Source organism: Rhipicephalus sanguineus, unplaced genomic scaffold, assembly GCF_013339695.2.
Source record: "Rhipicephalus sanguineus isolate Rsan-2018 unplaced genomic scaffold, BIME_Rsan_1.4 Seq546, whole genome shotgun sequence".
Taxonomy (NCBI): domain Eukaryota; kingdom Metazoa; phylum Arthropoda; class Arachnida; order Ixodida; family Ixodidae; genus Rhipicephalus; species Rhipicephalus sanguineus.
In genome coordinates, this window is record NW_023615484.1 from 54,582 (window position 1) to 69,405 (window position 14,824).

General features: G+C 46.0%; 1 protein-coding gene across 1 annotated transcript in view; it reads left to right on the forward strand.

Moving 5' to 3' along the window:
• The window catches only part of LOC119377700 (formin-2-like), a 32,440-nt gene extending 23,186 nt beyond the window's left edge, over positions 1 to 9,254 (forward strand). Inside the window, 4 exon segments of the mRNA XM_049411630.1 lie at positions 443 to 591; positions 1,158 to 1,306; positions 2,273 to 2,375; positions 6,906 to 9,254. Coding sequence (XP_049267587.1) covers positions 443 to 591; positions 1,158 to 1,306; positions 2,273 to 2,375; positions 6,906 to 6,971 — 467 coding nt within the window. The 3' untranslated portion in view covers positions 6,972 to 9,254.
• Positions 9,255 to 14,824: the final 5,570 nt, after the last annotated feature.

Here is a 14,824-nt window from a genome sequence, read left to right on the forward strand (position 1 = left end):
AATGCTATTCGATTCATTATTTGAAAGTTTCGAATATTCGCACGCCCTCTTGTGAAGATGTGCCAAGTGTCTCTGCATGCTGGCTTGCACGAAGAGTTTTTCCGTAAATCATCCCCATTGTAAATGCATTTGCTTGCGCGTGGGAACATCCTTAAAGGTATCCCGTATGTGACAGCGAGTTGGTGCGAGAACTTCCAGGTGTACTTGCTACCCCCATCTCTTCCCTCTTGTAGTACTTTATTGGTGCTGCCATGAGCATAGCCTTATCGTCAGCAAGAGGAGTCCTTTTCGGTACTCTAGGAGAGAAGTGATTTACTAGCGGAAGTAAATTATTGTTTTCACTATCCCTTCAAGGAGTTCGGGTGTTAGAGCAGTCTGGCACTTCAAGCGGTGAAGTCAGGGGGTGTCATAGAAGAGCTGTAGTGCTTGCTTGCCTGCTCAGGTTGCGAGACCAAGGTCCAGAAAGTGCTGAATAACTCGGACAGTGAGCACCAGGAACCTTTTAGGGAGCAGATGACAACGTTCCTGCAGAAGGCACACCAGGAGCAGAAGGAGCAGGAGGAGAACCTCGAGGAGACCAGGATCAAGTGAGTGGCGGCTAGCTGCGGAGCTGTTCTCGATGTGTCCATCGAATGGACTGTCCGTTTCGGCCGGCGTTGATTGGCTGGAGCTCGGCGAGCAGCGCGCCCCCTGTTTCCAGTTCTTCCGTAACTTCATTTTGACGTCGTGGAGCTTCACAACTTACGACGCCCGTGAGAGAGACGGAATGCGCTTCAACGCAAAGAACGCAGCCTCCAGAGATGTGCATGAACTCTAATTCTGGGATTGTATTAGCCCTCGAATTAGGTTTAATGCGGCTGCCCGTCTAACGCACCTGTGAAGGTTAGTGCGCATTCCCTGCATCGTTCTCAAGCATCTGGGACACGCTCATGGGACACGCAAGGGCAGACTTGTCATGTTTAAGTGTTCTGTTACTGTTCATTTCGTCCACTTTTTTCTTCTTACGCTGGCAGTGTGCTGCGCGAGTTCGGTGCGACCTACATTTGAGTCAACTTATAATCGTGTAAATACGGTACTGTTGCTTAATGGTTTTAGTGCGTTTTGATGGCCTGTGCTGGTGACGCTCATTCGAGTTCTCTGCTGCTTCCCTTTCCCAGGTTTCTGGGACCAAGGACTACTTCCTCCTGCAGCCCAAGTCCAAGAACGAGTCTGAGTGGCCGAAGGAGCTGTTCACTCCATGGGTGCCTTTCTGTAACGACTTCAAGAACATCTGGAAGAAGGAGGTTCAGCGCAAGATCAAGCTCGAGTAAGCTGCGCTCGCGAAGCTGCAGGATGCCACTGAACAACTCGTTCAGTTAAAATTGTCGGAGATCAGCTAAGCTTCGCGGCATGTGCCGTTGCAACTTTTACCAGCTATGGTGTCTCGCCACTAAGCTCGATGATGTGGCTATGGCATTGTTGTTTCGGCATGTCAAATTTTGCAGTAAAAGCATTGTCTCCAGGGCGCTCTGCTTCGCTTCTCTATTTGTACCTACCACAATATGTCGTACGCTGTCTTGTCTTTGCACTGCTGGGCTTAACGTTGCAGCGTCGGGCTCAGCCATGTTGGCCTCATGTTGATAGGGATGAAGTATGCAAAATGCTGTACATAAACTTGAGCTGCAAATACAAAGCACACACAAACGCACAGGTGCTTAATGAAACCAGAACGAATACCAAGGAAAGTATAGGGGCATAATTTGTAGTCTTTAAATATAAGGTCGTAATTATGATATAAAGGTAAAGAAATCAAAGTAGACAAGAAGACACCTTGCTGGGTAACATTGCCAGCTTCGCGTGCACAGAAAAATCCAATAAAGTGGGCGGGAGGACAAACACTGGTGCAGCTCGATTGGTAGAGCATCAGATGCATTATCCGAAGATTGTAGGTGCAGTCCCTACCAGCGGCAAGTTGTCTTTTCATCCAATGTAATTTTTCTACGTTTGTTACATAATTACTACATTACGTTTCAAGACTACAAATAATGCCGCTATACTTTCCTTGGCCTCATTGCCTGTTGGTTTCATTAGGCTCATCAGATTTAGGTCTAGGGCATTAGGTTTCATCAGACAGAAACGAGCCCTTCATCAATTGCCCTTCCTTCATTAGCACGCAGATGCTTGTGACTAATGTAGAGTCGCCCACTACAGTGTGCCCCATGATCATGATGAGGTTCTCGCATGCAGGGCCCTGTAATTTTATAGATTTTTTTTGTTTGTTTTCTTTCCATAGCCTTGAGGCAGCTAGGAAGAAGGTCAAGGACCTGCAGGAAGCCAAGAAATCTAGCGTCATGTCCGAGGTGGTGAAGGTTCGGAGCAGCAGACCCTCTGGCCTGGTAAGCCCATGCCTGATTGTCCTAATCTCACTGTAACAAAAATCACGGAGTAAGCTGGTTTGATCGTCACAATCGATCTGGTGTAAATTAATTGGGGGGGGGGGGCGAAGAGGAGGGTCAGGGGAGTCCTGACCCCCCCCCCCCCTTGTGTTCAGGCTAAGGGGGACATCCCTCGCAAGTGTCCCCCCTTTGAGATTTTATCTCTCAAACATCATACTTAAATTGCTTGACAGAAGTGTAGCGCGTGCTGTCCATAAAATGAACTCTGCGATCTGAAGCCCTTCCAATGAACAGAAATGAAGTAAAAAGGTGAAAACTGCTTTTTGTTTCAAAAGTTACTGTAGAGCACAAGCTTTCTGAAATGCTGCAGGTTGATAAGCCGCACTCTTTTGATTATGCGGGACTGTAAAATGCGAAGTAAATAAAAGAATCCTCAATCGGCTACCGTTACTTGTTTCGACGATTTGGTGGAAGCATTGAAGTACGAACTCGATTGCTCGGCTATGGTAGTGTTATTTTTTAAAATAATGTTTGTTTTTGCTGTATTTCAACTTGGTTTTAATTTTATGTGATTAGAAATTAAACCAATACTGATAAAAACAAAATGGCCATCATGGCAAGATGTGTCCCACCTTGTGATTTTTCTGGATTTACACAACACTGCACAATCATAAGCGCTTTAGCGCAAACAAGACAAGAGCAGAAGAAAGACAAAGTGCTGTCGTTACTTGTTAAGGCCAAACAAGATGAGGACAGAAGAAAGACTCGTAATAACAGAAGGGCCCTTTAGTTACGTGTCCTTATTATGCCCTTCATCTTGTGGCCCTGTTAGAGAAGAAGCTCGTTAATTCGGATTTCATGGTACCAGAAAAAAATCGATCAATTAACCGAATTCCAAATTATCGAAAGTATCAAAAAAAGACAGTAAACAAATGTCTATTACGTCAATACATTTTCATTTTCTTATGAACATGTAAATCCTGTATTTACTTTGCATAAGAGCAATGTGAAAGCCGCAATTTTCGCCCCTCGCAACTTTGTTCACAATGCTACCGTGGCTCAAGACCCTCATGTCTTAACTAACCCTAAACGCACTAACCTGAAATAAACTCGAAACGACGTTACTATTGTTACCGTACGGTTCGCGCTAATGACGATGGCAATGCACACTGCGCCGTCATCTAATTTTGATTTTCCACAAAGGCCGTTTTCGTTCCTTTACGTCGCACATTTGCGGCGCTTCGCGCTCTGCGCGCTGCGAAAATCATCCGAATTTACCGGGTTGCGGCCAAATATGACCGAATTAACGAGAGTTAAACAATGCATAGGCTTTCTGGCACCAGAGGACACGTCCGAATTACGAGATTTTCTGAATTAAAGGATGGCGAATTAACGAGCTGTTACTGTATCTGTCTTTTTCATGTCCTCGTCTGGTTTGTACTACAGTGGAACCTCGTTAATGCGTACCTGCCGGGAACGCCGCATAACTACGCACTAAACGGTAGTACGCATAGACGTCAGACTCTGCCCAGGAGGCGCTGCGAAAAACACCGCCACCAGCGCCCTCATCGTAGCCCTGGCACTAACTGGGTAGTGCAAAGAGAGCCGCCCGCAGCGAATGTGCATAGGCCGCAATATAACCCTCCTCTTTCGTTGGTGTCGAGGCGCGGTTTCCTGAAAATCAAGGACCTGGAAAGCTTCTTCCGCCAATCCACGCTTCAGAAACAACGGAAGCTGATCAAAGCGAACTGCGAGTACAATGCAAAATAAGTTTTAGTATTCCCGCGCGCTGCAACTCGCAAGTACAAGCGAGCATCACACGACACGAGTTCGAGGCAAGCCCTCCGACATCCGTTCTCTAGAGCCTAAATGCGTTAAAATCGGTTATATACGTATGCCACAGCGATAAAGTACCTACATACACGATCAATTACTTAGCTATGCATCTTACGATCAGTGGTAAAAACGCGGTTCATCAGGGGCGAATGGCTCCGACGATTTTCGCCTTTTCAGTTGCATTCTCCCTTAATTCATCTCCTCGCTTCCTGTGCATTGGAGTGTTTTATTACGCATCCTCAAATGGTCTCTTGATGGTCGTCTTCCGTTTGTATGTACTGCAAATGGGGATACGTGCGTGTCCACTTCCGCGGGGTACAACCAAAGGCAAACCGTGGCCTCCGAGATAGCTACGGCAACCGCGGAGGACACGGGCGAAACAACCTGAAGGGGGTCACGACCAACATTCTGCGATTTACTTGTATGACGCACGTGGTGTTAGCTAGTTAGAACCAGAACTCTGAGCCTTCAAAACGTACATACGTCCGCGATGCTGTGTTGTGACGACCAACTCGTCGCGGTGTGCGTATCACGCGTCTCCAGTCTGTCTCTAGCTGCTGACTTCGTGTTACACGACAAGCACCGCGGTCAGAGCCTCTGCTGAGCTTCATAGTCAAGGTTACCACGGTTTTTGCATCAGGGCTACGCAAACAACCGCAGAGCCACACATTCATGCCACCGGCTGTGGAGAACGCGGGTACTTCGCTTACCCAACACGCTCGCAACGGCCCGTATCCAGCGCTCTCGCCTTTCTTCTTCGTACGACAACTATGGAAATCGGTAAAACTGAAACGTTGTTATTCAGTCTTTTACGTCCGTGGCAATTCACAACGCAACAGTGCGTCTGTTGCGGAGTTTCTTCGTAGCGTGCGGAGGGCTCTCGTCTGCTGCTGTTTTCGCCGTCGTTCAGGCGAGTGATCCAACAAGCAGTTCACGACGGTTCGGTGGCGCGTCCGACTAGCGGAGAGCAATTCACAGCTCTCGTTCTGAGTGCTAAATGCGCAAAACACACGCGATATTAAGCTCAATCGTTGTTTCGCACTCGCTAGTTGCACCTGGTCCCATAGCAAACTGTGTGAGAGAGTCGGTCTATGCACTACTCAATACTTATCCGACAGGTGGCGCCACACATCTTGGAAACTCCAGAGTCTGACGTCTATTAACCACCAAGTAAAATTTTGCATCTCCTCGCGTATGCTATCGCCGCCAGCAAAGAAATATATACAGTGCCACAGCAAATATTGCCTAAACTACCCGTTGCAAAGCCTTTTCTTTGTTTTTGCCAAAGTGGAGAAAAGATTCTGGCACTTTCGCACGACCGTCCGGTAGTGCCGATAGCGCGCGGTGGCGACGCGAAGGAGCATTTCGGAACTATTACAGGGTCCGGTATACGCAGTGACCGACATAGCGATGGAACGGACAGTGTCGGCTATGTGTGTGTGCGTCTGTACCGCGATCTGCTACTAAACGAAAACTGACAGTTTCAGTGAAACGCGGTACGGCTGCGTGGAGCCGATCGTCTCCTGGCTAGTTGCGTGCAGCGCCTGGCCTTCTCGGCTCACGCCGTCACTGCCGGGCTGCTTGCTGCACTGCACGCGCGCATTTGTCGTGGGAGTGTGCTTCGTACCCACTTAGCTCCGACCGTGCACAGATGCGGCGAGTAGCTGGATCAGTTAACGCGCCGGCGGCGATGACGAACTTCCTGCAAGCGATGCGCACTCTGCGACGCTCTAGCGGTGCTGGCAGCGGACGGAAGCGCGTTTGGGTGGTCGCCCAATAAAAGCGTGCAGTATGGTTACAACAGCGCTACGCTTGCTGTAGGTACGCGTGCGTTTATCGTGATAGCGTCAATACAAAGAGGTTTCTCGTCGCCCGCGACCAGCAACGCTCAAATCCGCAACAGCGAGCTGCTTTCGTTTCTACAAAGCGGCGCGCGCTTGAACACGGCCCCGCACAACGAGGCGGCAGCGATCGGCGGCCCAGCGCGTTCAGGTTGTCGCCTATTAAAAGCGTGTAGTAGGCTTAAAGTAGTGCTGCGCCGCACGCGAGCCCGACCAGATATCTGAAGATACTTATTGTGATAAGGTTGTTGGCGATAAGTCATGCTAGCACGTTCTTCGGTGGCCGCCCGCCTCACCTTCGTTCTTTCCCGGTTGCTTACTCGCAAAAGTGTCGTCGCAATCGCGCGGAAGTCGGAATCAGCGATCGACCGATCTACGCACTTCTCGAAGATGGAAAACCTTTGGCGGCACTTTGGGGGGTCCGGAAGTTCAGCGGCGCAGTAAAATTTTATGGCACAAAAAGTTATCGCGGTACGTAGGGTACGCACTAACCGGTAGGCGTAGGACGAAGCACTACGGCTTAAGCGGTCAGCGAATGCATCAGGCTCTATGAGACTCAGTCGGGGATTCATCGCAACTACGTTTTAACCGTTAGTACGCTTAAAGCGGGTACGTATTAACGAGGTTTGACTGTAAAACACCTATGTTCACACTGCAACCTCAGGTTAATCTTAGATCAACGCAAAATTAACGCATTAACTCAAGTAAGATTTAAAAATTTGGCTTCTGTAATAATGAATTCATCACGCGTAGCTTCGGTAGGCGAGGAAATGACGAAAATGAATAAATCTGATTTAATAATGTCACTTTGCGTGCTGATCTGTCTTGCATTTCACTTTCTCTCTTTGCACAGAAAGCAAAAATGACAAAGCGGATGCAGCAACTTGGACAGAGCTTTCCTTCGCCCGGAGCACCCTAAAAGAAACTGAACGATCTGCGAGAATAGATCTGATTTTTGTAGCTCGCGGTGCGGCAAGAGCGAGCATACAAGTTATGTATATTGTATACATACATATATACATAGTGTGACATACTATTTTTAACGAGAGATTAATACCGTTAGGGTGGTGCGCACAGTTGTTGTTCGTTGTTCCGTGTAAAGCGTAGTATGTCTTCTGGCGACTTTCGCGGTGGTATGGTTCGTCAGCTGCTGCGAGGTTGCGTGATATCGCGAATCTCAGTTTGTCGAATGCGTCTGATGGCTGAATGAGCCAGGGTACTGTTTCCGTTTTTCTTGTTTGTCCTTATATGATGTGCACGTATTGGTGCAATAGACGGGGGACCGCAATGCGTAAGGATTCCTTTCTGTGAGTTCTATTCATTTCTTACCACTGGTCGCAGCGAACGGAATATCAGATTTGCTGTAACTGACCAGAGACAAAGGGTGAAAGGATTGGAATACGGAAAGAATCCTGAGGCAAATGGAAATGTTTTGAGGATTTGCTTTTGCAGATGTCTCAGAAGTGGTAGTGCAAGGTTGACAAAGCGGGTGCAGACAAAAAAGAAAACTCATTATTTACTGCAAGTTCTCGATCAGCGGTGATAGGGGAAGTTGCCACAGTTGGCTGTGGGTTAATTGCACGACTTTTATCGTAGCCCTAGTTTGATTTATTAAGAGAAACAAGTGGACACTTAAAACTGCGTAGGGAGCATTTCATTAATGTTGCCAAATGTATAAGTAGTCGTTGTGGAAGTACCTAGTATGCAATTGATACAGAACATGGGTAAGGATTTTTACAGAACGTGTTGTAGATGATGTACGGAAATTTTCCTCTGAATACAGAAGTTTTCGATGGGAAATTTGGATTTACTTTGGCAGTGCATTCGTGCACTTTGGAGAAGGCAGTGCCCTTTGTTGAGAACTCATCATGACCAAATATGTGACAAAACCTTCAGGCTATAAATCTTTTTTTTAAATAAACAGTTGGAGAATAACTGTGGTATTGTGTTAGTGGCTGTTATGCAAGATTAAATATGACTTGCTTTTCAGAAATTATTTAGAAGTATTTTTATTTTGAAATTCTTATGGTGTTATTTAACGGAGTGCCCCGTGATTCTTGTGTGGATTTTGACTGAACCATTTTGTTTCATTTACTAAACTGTAATTTACTAAACACCTTAGGTTAAGGGCATAATTTTGTCTCAAGAACATCGGTCGGCCATATAACATGCATTTTCTATCTTTAACACTACACACCAAGTACATTTCTTGGTGTGACACAAAATCCACGCCAAGCTTTACATGCTTAAAACTGCCTATGCTACTGACGCTTGAGAAAAGACTAGCGACAAGTTTCTTCTTCATAGTTGAATTTTCGTCGCTCTCTTAAGGGCCTAAAAGAAGTCTGTTCTTTTATAAAATGGCACGCATGTCAACCTCGATACAGCGAAGTCCATCTGACGCGAAAATAGTTTCGTTGTAATAAAGAATTTATTATGTAAACGTTTACTCATGACACCGTCTAAATGGCAACAGTATGCTTCGTTTTAGTCGTTTTCGTTATATCGAGGTTAAACGGTATGATCAATGGCAGCTGCAGGTCCGTGTACGTGCACAAAGTGGTCATTTCTTCAAGCACGTTTGGATAGAAATATTTTTACTTATCTGACTGGCAAGATAAGAGTAAGGAGTCGCTCCTGTGTTGGTACTTCAGTGCGCAGTGCAATCTGATGATGTTAGAAGTGTTTTAGAATTATACCATATTCTTGCAAAGTAGTAGCCACATCTCTTCAAAGAAATGGCGACAAGGTGTGTCATGGGTACACGATGCCACATGCTTTGTGTTGTAACTGACATTTCTGTCACTTAAAGACGAATGACAGTGTCTACAAGTGATGAAAACAGGGTCTCAGGGGCGTGCTTATTATAAGTATTCATTTTTCATATTCGTTATATCGAGGTTATACTGTATTAGACAAAGCTGGCGCAGGATCGAAAGGCATGTCATTTGTTCACTGTGTGTGACTTTTGAGCACGAGGTCGTGTGTTGATTAAGCCTGTTTATTCAAGGACAATGTGCCACATTCTGCACTTCTTATTTGAAGTTCAACCATTGCTACCTTATCTGTTCAGTCTTAACCAAACTTCATTTTGACTGTCTCATCTATTCAGACTCAAGTAGCCTGAATGTGTGCATTTGATAATGCAGCTTTTTCTTATCAACACTTCTCAGTCAAAGAGTACATTTTCTATCCAGTCCGTTCTTTGGATGATTGAACTGCCAGCCAGGCAAGAGTGTCAAGCAGTACGAAACTCCTTGAAATGCCACTGCAAGCATTCGTTGTTAATTATCTGCCAGTGCTTAGATCTCCTAACCTTTTGCAGCACTACATCTACAATTGGGCTATAAATGCCAGCGTAAGACTGTAATCTGAGCTACCGGAACCAACAGCCAGTAAAAACGTGATGCTTCATTATTCTTTTTTCTATATCTTAGGAGAGTGCTTGTCAGACTTATCACGGGCCAAGATTGTTAGAATAAAAATCAGAACAATGTCTTTTCCAGCAGTCTGTAGGTGAAAAGTGTGTTTTTTTTTTGTTCCAATTGCATGTTAAAATGTTTTTGGAATGGATTTTGGAGTTCATGCTTAGTTTTGCTACATTTGTAAAGACTTGCCTTTCTGGCTGAAAAATTCTCAGTGTGTTTTACTGCTTCTGGTGTTGCCTGTTTTTAACAGCGCTATCAAAGGAGGAAAACCTAAATAGAACAAAATGTGTGCGCAAAAAATGTGTGCTTCTAAAATATTTTGAGAGGATGCTTTATGTTTGAAATGTGCCTAGATTGAAGGGATTCTATTTATTGTATGTCTCAAGTTGTGTCTGACTAATAAGATCAAATTGAATGCACAAATGAGAAAGTGTCGCCAAGTTTAACTCTGCGTAATCGACAGCTTCTGTAATTTTGCAGTTTTGGTTTGGTTCGTTTCAATGCAGCGTTGTCACTAGCAGCTTTTTTTTATTCTTTTTGTCAGAAATGCCTGTAGTACATCTGCAAGAATACTCTCACTGCTATACTGCGACATATTGCATGCGATCAAAGTTACATTTTTGTATGAAAACGTTTCTGTCCATATAATTTGTACATGCCCCCTATACTGTGATCACTTTACGTTGTTCAGAGTTCTCTGTTACTGTTGCTACGAGAAATACCACATCATGGCCACTTCCCAAATGGCCGACATATCATTCTGAGGCATCTGTGAAGTGCTCCTATGGATTTTCCTCATTTTGTATTTGTTAATGGTTTGGCATTGAATGGTACTTTAAGTGTAAATAGGGTCCTTCATTTCTGGGCGAGACCAGATTTCTTTCATTAATTAATGCATACATTTAACTGACTTGATAAGAATTACAACTGGTATTGGGTTATTTGTAGTCATTTAATGATACAGTAGCACAGTTTATTGTTCTCATCTTAAAAGTAGTGTCGTCTCCGGGACGGCTTCTAAAAGCACGCTTAATGCACACTTAAGAGTGATGAAGTTTGTGATACGCAAAAGTGCTAAATCCAATTTACCTTTGTAAAAGTTGGTGCTGCTCAGCTCTCCCCTGATAAAGATTATTTGGTAAAGTCAAATGTCTTACCTCTACTACAAGCTATAAGTGGCATCGCGCTTAATGTACACTTAAGAGTGACAGTTTATTCTAACCACCAGGAGTTGTGAATGCTGATTTTTCTTTTTTGGTAAAATTTACTGGCACATAGCTCTTCCCTGAAGAGATTACTTCTGGAGGTCAAAGTCCTATCCCTACTACAAACTGTTAAAATGAACAGCGTCACGACTTAACACACACTTAAGGGTGATGAGGCTTGTCATGCCCTACAGGAGCCCACCGATTTTGGTTCTCTTTGGTAACATTTTGCTTCACACAGTTTTAACTGGAAGATTTTAGTTTGGGAACTAGTGAAATTTGCGTCTCGGCGACTTCGTACTATTAAAATAATGCTTGATCTTCTTACTCCCCCACTTAATCGAAAACTTCAAAGCCCAAAATGAGGGCCCTTATTAACACTGTACAGTGCATTCCACTATAAGGGATATTTTGTAGTGTATGAGTGACGTGCTCTAGATGATCTATTTTTGATCGTACGCAAAAGTTGTCTTGCAGCAGCTGTTTTAAGCTTGTGTAAATGTTGCGATGTATAGTATGGCTGGCTGTTTCGACGAGACGTTGGTGGACTCTGCCAAAGATGTTCTACTCTGAACCTTTTTTATTTTAACTTGGTGCCAGGCAGTTTTGGTTGGGGAATGTAGTTGTGTAACAGCTTCTTCTTGCACGAGCTCTTTGGGTGACGAAAGCTTTCTTGTTTCTAAAGGCAGCACTTATTGACTTTGACGAGAAGCACATTCCACTGTTTCTTTTCTTTGTTTACGCACGACGTTCATTCCTTCGAGATGTATTTATTTAATTTATATTTATTTATAATATTTTAAAGACAAATAAAGCTCTTTACACGCTTTGCATAGTGTCTGAATCAGTCTTTCTTAACATTTATGTAGTTAGCCACGGTGGTACAATGGTTACGGTGCTTGGCTGCTGACTGGAATGTTGCGGGTTCGATACCGGTGCATTTAGATGGTGGCGAAATGCTAGAGGCCCATACTGTGCAATGTCAAAAAACACCAGATGGTCGAATTTTCCAGAGCCCTCCACTACGGCGTGCCTCATAATCACATAGTGGTTTTGGCGCGTAAAACCCTACAAATTGTATTTTGAAGCAGTGCAAGGTTCTGGGTTCGACTGTCCCCAACTGTGTGTGCGTGCTACTGATCGCAGAATACAAACATGATTGCGTACTGTGTTTTGGTACGAGGTAAAAAGCCGCAGGGATATTTACAGCGACGTCTGTCGACAAACCCATAGGCTCAAACCGCCATGTTTTGTTGGGCGCGAAAACGATACCAGACGCGTATCGCAGCGTTTCAGGTCCTAGCTACTGGAATTTATCTTCGTTCTGCGAGACTTTCCAATGCTTCGAGCGCTGTCAGGCAACGAGGAAGCCCTGACAATGCCGGGAACAAGGTACACTATTATTTAATTGAATTTATCAGTTACCTGAACCACGGCCGGTCTGGAGGCGCGCGCCGCCTCCAGCCAAGCCGTGCCTAACGAAGGAAAGAATTTATGTACCGATGCGAACTTGTTTCGTCTACAGGATTGGCCACTGTGCTTTGGTTCGGAAATGACCACCGTTCTGAACAGCGCTCTTCAACCTGGGTTTCTTATTTCAGCGTGCGATTTCGTTGCTAGCCTGCATGCAACATAAGCTAGACTTGCAGAACACTACATCAGATATATGCATTGAAAATAGACGCTGTCCGACGTCGCACCACGCGCGAAGGAGCATGGTTGATCAAAATTAGCTTATTGACGGTGTTGCAGATCGACGAAAGCAATGATTTACGTATATAAACGTGTGTAGGCACTAGGCAGTGCCACAGACGCTGCTGCGCGCGTCCGCGGTAAATCAGCTTTGCGAAGCGGTGCTCCTCTTGCAGCTGCCCGTCCGAATGAGATTTGAAGCGCGCAGAGCTCCGATATTGAGTTCTCGTTGATTTGTGGCAGCGCAATGAGGTCCGCCTGACCGTTCGGCGTTGAATGACGAAAGAAACAGCTGCATTTTTTTTTTTTTTGTCCGAAAGCTTCTCGAACGACTGCGGCTCAATGCAGGCACGTAGGCAAGGGGGGGGCCCGGGGGGCCCGGGCCCCCCCCGAAATTTTTCCAGCCTTCTATATTCCCAGGCAACTTTTTTTTTTTTGTTTTTGCCATGGAAAGACTTTCTTTCGAACAATTAGGCCTTGGGCCCCCCCCGAAAAAAAATCCTGGCTACGTGCCTGGCTCAATCTCTCCATGGCCTCTCCTAATGGAGACGCTAGCAGACGATTCCGCGTCGGCGCCCGACAAAAAAATGGCGGACGCGCCCAGTGCTGCCGTTTAGCCACTGTAGCCACTGTACTGCCGTAGCACTACTACGGAGCACCAAGCATTATGAATATTCCCTATTAGCCAGAGCCTTCTCTAAAATCAAACCTTGTAACTCGAACGTTTTTTAAAGCAGTGCTGTCGCAATCGAAGGTTTGCGACATCAAAGTCGTAAACGCCATTCAGCAAGCCTCAGATACCTTCAGTTTCGGTTTCATTTCCTGGAAGCGTGTAGTGACGTCATGACGTCGAAGCTGGTCCCGTGGGAGTCACGTTTATTTTTGCGCGCCATTTCGCCAGGTTCTAACGCGCGCAACGCATAGAGATGCGAAAGAAACGAACATGCGAAGCCGAAAAAGCTGTGATGGGTGTCGAACCGTGGACGTGGGAGACCAACACATCCGTAAATGCGGATGAAGGAGCCCCTCGGACATTCATTCCCTACGTAACTCGGCGGTGTCGCCAGGAGGACCAATTTCCCTCCCCCAGAAACTACAGGTAAGAACTTTCCAGGGTTTTGCTGCGGGCTTCTGCTCTTGAACACAAGTGATCCTGGTTACATATATAGGCATGCGGAGGGTTCTCCATTTGGGACGGGGGGGGGGGCAGTTTTCACCCCCCCGCCTCCCCTTCCGAGTGCCCCCACCTATATTCGTCGAGTGCGAAAGAAACATAAGCTTCGCATTGCATGCAAGCATTAAAATGAAACGATGAAGGGCTACTCACAACGGCCTGCCTTCGATTCCCGGCTTTCCGAGGGTATAGGTGGGAATTGTAAGCAGTTCTCAATGCAATGCAACATCAGGGGTCCTCACAGGCCCGCAGCCGGGGGGAGGGGTCTAGGGGCACGACACCCCCCCCCCCAAAAAAAAAATCGATGAAGTACGTCTTTTTACCAAAAATAAATAATTAACATAGGTGTTTTCCTCAAATAGTCAAGGTTCTCAGAAAGTGCCCCCCCCCCCCCCCCCCCGAGAAAAATTCCTGGCTACGGGACTTGGTCCTCAGCAGCCGTTATGGCAAAAAACCTGCATGGCCATAACACTGCATTAAAGAATGACGGTACAGGTCCGACTGAATAGGCTATGGAACAGACTTGCCCCCCCCCCCTCCCCTCTGTTGTATAGAGGGTGTCGAGGCACGGTTTCCTGAAAATCAAGGACCTGAAAAGCTTCTTGCCGCCAATCAGCGCTTCAGAAAAGCAGAAAGGTCTCAAAGCGAACTGCGGGTACAATGCAAAAGAAGCTTCAATTATTTCGGCGCGCTGTAACTCGCAAGTACAAGCGAACATCGCACGACATCGAGTTCGAAGCAAGCCCTTCGACGTCCGTTCTGTAGCGCCTAAATGCTTTAAATTTGGGTATTACATAATGCCAAAGCGATGAAGTACATTTTGTTAGCTATGTATCTTACGATCAGTGGCACAAAGCTCGCCCACGGACGATGGCCCCGGCGACTTTCGCCTTTCAGTTGCATTCTTCCTTCAGCTCTCGCTTCTTGTGCGTTGGACTGTTTTTTTTACGCACCCTCGAATGCTCTGTTGTCGGTTTGCTTCCGTTGTATATACTGCAAATGGGGATACGTGCGTGTCCACTTTCGCGGGGTACACAACAAAAGGCAAAACCGTGGCCTCCGAGATTAGCTCCGGCAATCACGGAGGCCATGGGCAAAACGAAACTGAAGGTTTTGCGCCCAACATTTTGCGATTTACTTTTATGACGCACGTGTTGGCGTTGCTAGTTAAAACCGGAACTTTGAGCCTTCAAAAACGTATACGTGCGTGGGAGGTCGCGGCGGGCGTGATATCTATCACGCGCCTTCAGTCTGCATCTAGCTGCTCACCCGT